This window comes from Cornus florida, unplaced genomic scaffold, assembly GCF_030987335.1.
Source record: "Cornus florida cultivar Cherokee Brave unplaced genomic scaffold, ASM3098733v1 CherokeeBrave_3.0.0_Hap2_Chr04, whole genome shotgun sequence".
NCBI lineage: Eukaryota > Viridiplantae > Streptophyta > Magnoliopsida > Cornales > Cornaceae > Cornus > Cornus florida.
The window spans coordinates 72,123,731-72,129,730 of NW_026775574.1; the positions used below are offsets into that span (position 1 = coordinate 72,123,731).

The 6,000-nt window shown below is 30.1% G+C and overlaps 1 protein-coding gene across 1 annotated transcript; it reads left to right on the forward strand.

The window, feature by feature from the left end:
* Positions 1-4,199: 4,199 nt before the first annotated feature.
* Positions 4,200-5,677, forward strand: LOC132303509 (auxin-responsive protein SAUR76). The gene is made up of 2 exons (XM_059800787.1): positions 4,200-4,719; positions 5,367-5,677. Exon 1 carries the CDS (start codon positions 4,339-4,341, stop codon positions 4,696-4,698), a length of 360 nt encoding a protein of 119 aa, XP_059656770.1. The 5' UTR covers positions 4,200-4,338; the 3' UTR covers positions 4,699-4,719; positions 5,367-5,677.
* Positions 5,678-6,000: the final 323 nt, after the last annotated feature.

Here is a 6,000-nt window from a genome sequence, read left to right on the forward strand (position 1 = left end):
TTTATTTATTTATATATATATATATATATATATATTTATTTATTTATTTAGAAAGAATTAAAGATTCTTTTTGAGAATAAAACTTTGATTTGGTGAAAACAGAATTTGTCTGAAATCGAATTCTATGAAAAATTAAGAAAATGTTAAAAAAATTAGAACCCCGTAAACTTTATTATTGTGAAGATTGAGTTTAAGTTTCACCGGCTACTTTTAAGACAATCTACTTTGGGCCTGTTTTGATTAGTTTAAGAAAAGCAACTTTTGACTTTTTGGGCCTAAAAATTATTTTGAGCAATGCACGCTTTTCTAAAAAGACACGAGAAACTGAATTATTGAATTATTGTTTTAATGAAACTTTTTAAATTTCAAGAGTACCATTTTTATTCTTTAAAAAAAATATAGAATTTCAAGCGTATCCCTATATAAGACCCACTTATTTTCTTCCCAACCCAAATCCTAGTACATATCAAGGCTCTCGCATGAATTCAGAGAGATAACTTTGGGAAACCAACGGTTCCTGCTTATCCAACAACGGTCATTGGCGATTTCATACTAATCACCATCTAATTATGCAACTAAGATTGAAATGGTACCACCGTCATATCTGATGCCACACAGATACTTGATCTTTTATGTTTGTATTTTATTTTTTTATTTTTTATCTATAAGCTTGTGATTCCATCCAGTTAGTTTTGCTGGTAGATAATGAGGGAATAATTTCCTTCACAGATGGCCAAAACTCTCTCTAACAGGACGAAAATCAAGCAGATCTAATGGTTTAAAGAAAATTTGGGGACTATAGAAGCAACACTTGCCCAGGGGATTTAAATTATGGACGCAAAAAATTATTGGTTATGGCATGAATGTCAAAAAGAAAAGAAAAATTATATATATATATATATATATATATATCCTGACTGGTGTTTTTAGGTTAATGGGTATACGTTTTCTTTTGAGTTATGATGAGAATTTCTTTGGTGCGTGTTTCTTTCCAATTGCTATTTATCAATCTCTGTACAGTGTACTCTCTGTGTTGTTAATCTGTCTATTCATTTTATTTCATTTTATATTAATCTTTTATCAAACAATCAGTATGAATAAAGTCTATTCTTTTATGTGCGAATTTCACATTTATTTTTTGTGATTCACTGCGTTTACTAGGTATTTTACCACTTAATAATAATTCATTGGTTATTTTAAATTAGATGGCAACGAGGAAAAAAAAAGGATAAAACAAAAATAAGGATTATGTACCCAATCAAGAAATAGAATGATTTATTCATATGGTACTTAAGAAATAGTTGTTCACTCTATTTAAGGATAAAATAGGTATTTCAATAGGAGAAGAACTTCAATAAATGTTTTTCCAAACATACCTAAAAAATTGTTATGATATAAAAAGTTATTATAAATACATGTTCCAAACACTGATCAGAAGCCAAATGGAAGTGATAACCTCTGCTTCTCTTTTTCTTTTATGTAAAGCAGAAGCCGAAGTTATGCCAAACGGGTTATTTGTAAATAATGAACTCTCTTTTGCAGTAAATAATGAACTCTTTTGCAGGTGCTAGTAGGATTGTAAATGCACCAAACTGAGTCAAGCTTCATTTTGTTCGAGCTCGGCTCGTTTGATTGTGATCTCAGATCAAAATCGTGACGAATTCACTCATCATTATCTTGAGAAGTTTGGACTCATCTCTTCTAATAACAAAATTCATCCAGGCTCGGTTTGGACTCGAATTCAAGATTACTTTGTCTTGTTCGTGAACGTATACGAGCCCAAATGAGTCTTGGTCATGAACTTATACAAGCATATATGTATGAACGTGTTCATGAATCTATACAAGTCCTACGCAAACCTATGCTTACGAATGTGTACGAGCCTACACAAGTTCATGTTCACGAGTTGAGGTCAATATGAGCTCGTCTACTAAACAATTCTCGAAATCGAGCTTGAGTTTGACTTATTTGCTTAACAAATAAATCTGAGATGGGCTTTAGATGATCGAGCCTGAACTGTTTATAAACAACTTGATTCATTTACAATAATAAAAAAAAGAAGTTGTTTAAATAACTACAAACTCATCAACTAGATTAAATAAGATTTGTAAGTATTTTAAATGTTTCATCCCACTTACATTGTCAAATGACCAAATAAATTTAAATATTTCTTGCACATTGTAAATTCTATATTTGAATATAATTTTTGTTGCGGTTGAAAGTACTTTTCAACATGCACTTTAAATATGATATTAAAAAAAATTTAGTTCAAAGTTTGAATTGAATTTTCTATCTCTAAAAACCGGTACTCTCAAATATAGTGTCAAAGATATGCTAAACAATACCACATTTCAAATGCATATAAACATTAGATTACCCTTTATTAATTGCATATACAAATAAGAAAAGAGAGGGCAAAAATAAAGTTAAAAATACTTATATAAATTATTAGGTCTTAGGATTGATTTTTTCTAAGTGTAAACAATCCTTTAAAAATTATATTCGCAGACATAATCAGAGTTTTATGGAATCTAATACAATACATAATTATTTGAACATGAGTAGCATGCAGGTTAGCAATGTATCAACCTTCCACGCACTTTCTGGTCATTAATTTAGCTTAAAAGTCAATGCTCAACCTCATACCACTACTAGTGAGCTTATTCAAAATCTCGCTGTAAAGAAACGGATTAAGAATGTGTTCGATTGCATGGAATTAGAGTCTTAAAATTTTATAACTTTTTCACTTGGCGCATTCCAACTCCTAATACCTTAAAGATTCTATTAAGCTCCTAAAGCTCTGGCCAACAAGACCACAACTTTTAAATAGCATAATTAAACATAGAATATAACATTTGTATGATCTTATGCGTTAATCAGGTATTCATAAATCAAGATTATACATGACAGTATATTTTACACAAAAAAAATATTTTAACGGACTGCTGGAGAACCCTTAGGGTAGGGGTTAGGAGCAAGTTGTTAGCATAAGATGGATTTTAGTAGCTATGATATAGTTAGTTTTGGAGGAGGCTTGAAGAGTTTGGTCAGCTGTTTTGAGTGTATAATTGTACTACTGTCATTGTAAGGGTTTAGCATCTCTCAAACATCAATACAATTTCTTTCAATCATGTTTCCTAGTTAAACTTAATTCCTCTAGTTTAATTTGGTTCTCATAGTTTAATTCAACTTTCCTTTTGTTAATTATTCTAATTTAATACAACTTCCTTTATTTGTTATTCCCTTTTATTTGCATTCCTTTTGCAGTATAATATCAATTCCCATATTTTTCAGATTCTTGCAAATTCAATTCACGTTAATTCATTACCAATAGCTACTTTGGGTTTTATTTCAATCTCAGTTTCCACTTTAATTCAAATTTCAATTTCATTACAATTCCTAAAAAGGCAATTGAACCCATTAAAGAAAGTTCAAAATTGTCTTTCTACAATAGCATGGTCTACTATTTTTCCAAAAGGGACTGTGTTGACTTGCTTTACACTAGTCAAACCAATCACATTGGTTCTGGCACGGTCGCATTAGCCAATTTCTAAATCCGTAGAATTTAAAGGGTCTAAAACCAACAAAAAATCCAACATAAAAAACAGATCAAGATAGAGAAAATGAGATTTCGGATCACGAAAACTTTCATGACCAACCACAAGATAAAGGTAGTGGATTTTTTTTTATTGGATCGTTTCGACCCAAATTCACACCTTTCTGGTAAAATACGCATTTGTCAAACTGTTCAGAATTCAGCCCTGCATCATTTTGCGCATACACCAATGACTAGATCATTTTTTAAAATTAGTAAAATGGGTATTTTTTTTTTTTTTTTGAATTTTGAAAGCAGTAAACAATATCTTTCAGCCGGATCTCTATAAAGAATGCAAATAATGTAATAAAGACAAATTGATTTTGGTGATTTCTTTCTTCCTCAACTAAGGAGAGAATCAATTAATATTTTATTTATATATAAATAAACATATTAATATATAGGTAATCTTATTTCACAAAAAAGAAAAGATATCTACTTAAAATAAAAGATTACAAAAAAGTCAAATATATTACAAGATAAACTTGTTAACAATCTCACCTATAAACGTGTGAGGTGTGTATAAAGCGTTTTTAAAGCTGTAAATGGTCCCCATTTTTCTTGGTGGGCTGTATATACAGTACACCCTCACTCATTAGCCGTTTGCTGGCCTCCAATTCAATCACTAACCAACAAACCCATAAGAAACTTCACTACAAACCACAAATCATATATATATATATATATATATACACACTCACATGTCCTAGACTTGTTACATTGTCTTCGCTATAAACTCTCTGATGAACTGCTTGGTGTTGCCGGTGTCAATATTGAGAAGGCGGTACTCCGGGTCACGGCTAGGCTACCGGCCGCTAACGGAAGAGTCGGAAGATCCGGTGACCGTGGTGGTTGGGAAGGAGAAGAGAGAGTTCTTGGTGGACCCTTTCGTCTTAGAAGAAAGCCCTTTTCGGGTTTTGATCGATTTGGCGAAGAATGAAGAGAAGGGAAGAATGTTTGTGCATGGAGTGAAAAGAAAGATTTTTGTGGATGTGGATGCAATTTTGTTTGAGCACATGTTGTGGTTGTTGCACAATGACTCTTCTTCATTGTTTCAGCTCAATCTCACAGAGATCATTGATTTCTATTCTCAGGAGAATTGAGTGTTAACAAAGAAGAGAAAGGTACTTGTTCAATTTACATATTCATTGTAGTTTATATTGTCCCCTTTTTGTAAAAGAACATACATTATTGTATAGAGTATTATCTATAAAGTTTATGAATGTATATGTCAATATATATAAACATGAGTTTCTTTATGTTGCCAAGAAGTATGGATGCGGACAAGAAAGTACATGTTAAGTCCCCAAAAAAAAAAAAAAAAAAAAAAAATTTATAATAATAAAATTTATAACAAATTTTGTTTTAAGAGAGAGGACTAATTATAGAATATATCTATATTTTATTACTTTAAAAAAACTTCTCTCTACCTTTATTTTAGTAGGTCCTATCATTACGTGTCAGTTTAGTATATAGAAGTTTTTCTTACACAATAGGGTATATAGAACAAACCAACATAGAACATGCCAACATATATATAAATTAATTGAATTTCTAATTGTTTGCTTGATTAGTTGTAACTTGGACAATATAAAATAGGAAACACATTTTTTTTTGCTTCTTAATCCATATATATATATATATATATATATATATATATATATTTCCTGCTCTGAAGAAGTAATTTTGGGTTTTTGCTTTTCGTTGCTTTATATCTATTATATACGAGTATATAGAAGATGAATTGGTCACTAACATTGAACTATTTCAGGGGTCTATATATATTGGGATCACTTTCGAAGGTGCGAGTGTAAAACTTGGTCAGGTGGTTTAAAATTCTTAGCCCAATGTACAATAACCACAACTGAGCCCGAACTCAATTTTTTTTGAGCTTGATTTAAATTTGGGTTAGACTTAAGTTGGTAGATTGTGCATGAATTAGATTCGAAGTTGTTAGGTTAGTCTAAGGTGATGGTGATGATGTTGGTGAAAATAATGATGATGGGTCTCTTGTTGGTAGAGTATGAAACTTGGAGATAATGATAGAGATATTTAAGGGTATTGTGCCCATCTTCAACTGTTCATTGTTTGTTACTTCTTAAATTCGTTTATTGGCTGCGTGAGTTTTAAAAGTTAATAATGCCTTTATATTATAATAAGGGAGATAATATAATTTGTATTACAATTTTAAATAAAATGGCAATTTTAACTTTAATTTTACAAGTAAATAATTATTACTTTTTAAATAATACAACTGTACTTTCATATTTTATCTGCTTATTTCTAATCTTTAATACTTTAAGTATCTTTTGACAACACAAATAAAATAAAATAAAAATTGAATAAATTTTTTTTTAAGGGACCAAAAAAAAAAAAAAATATATATATATATATATATATATATA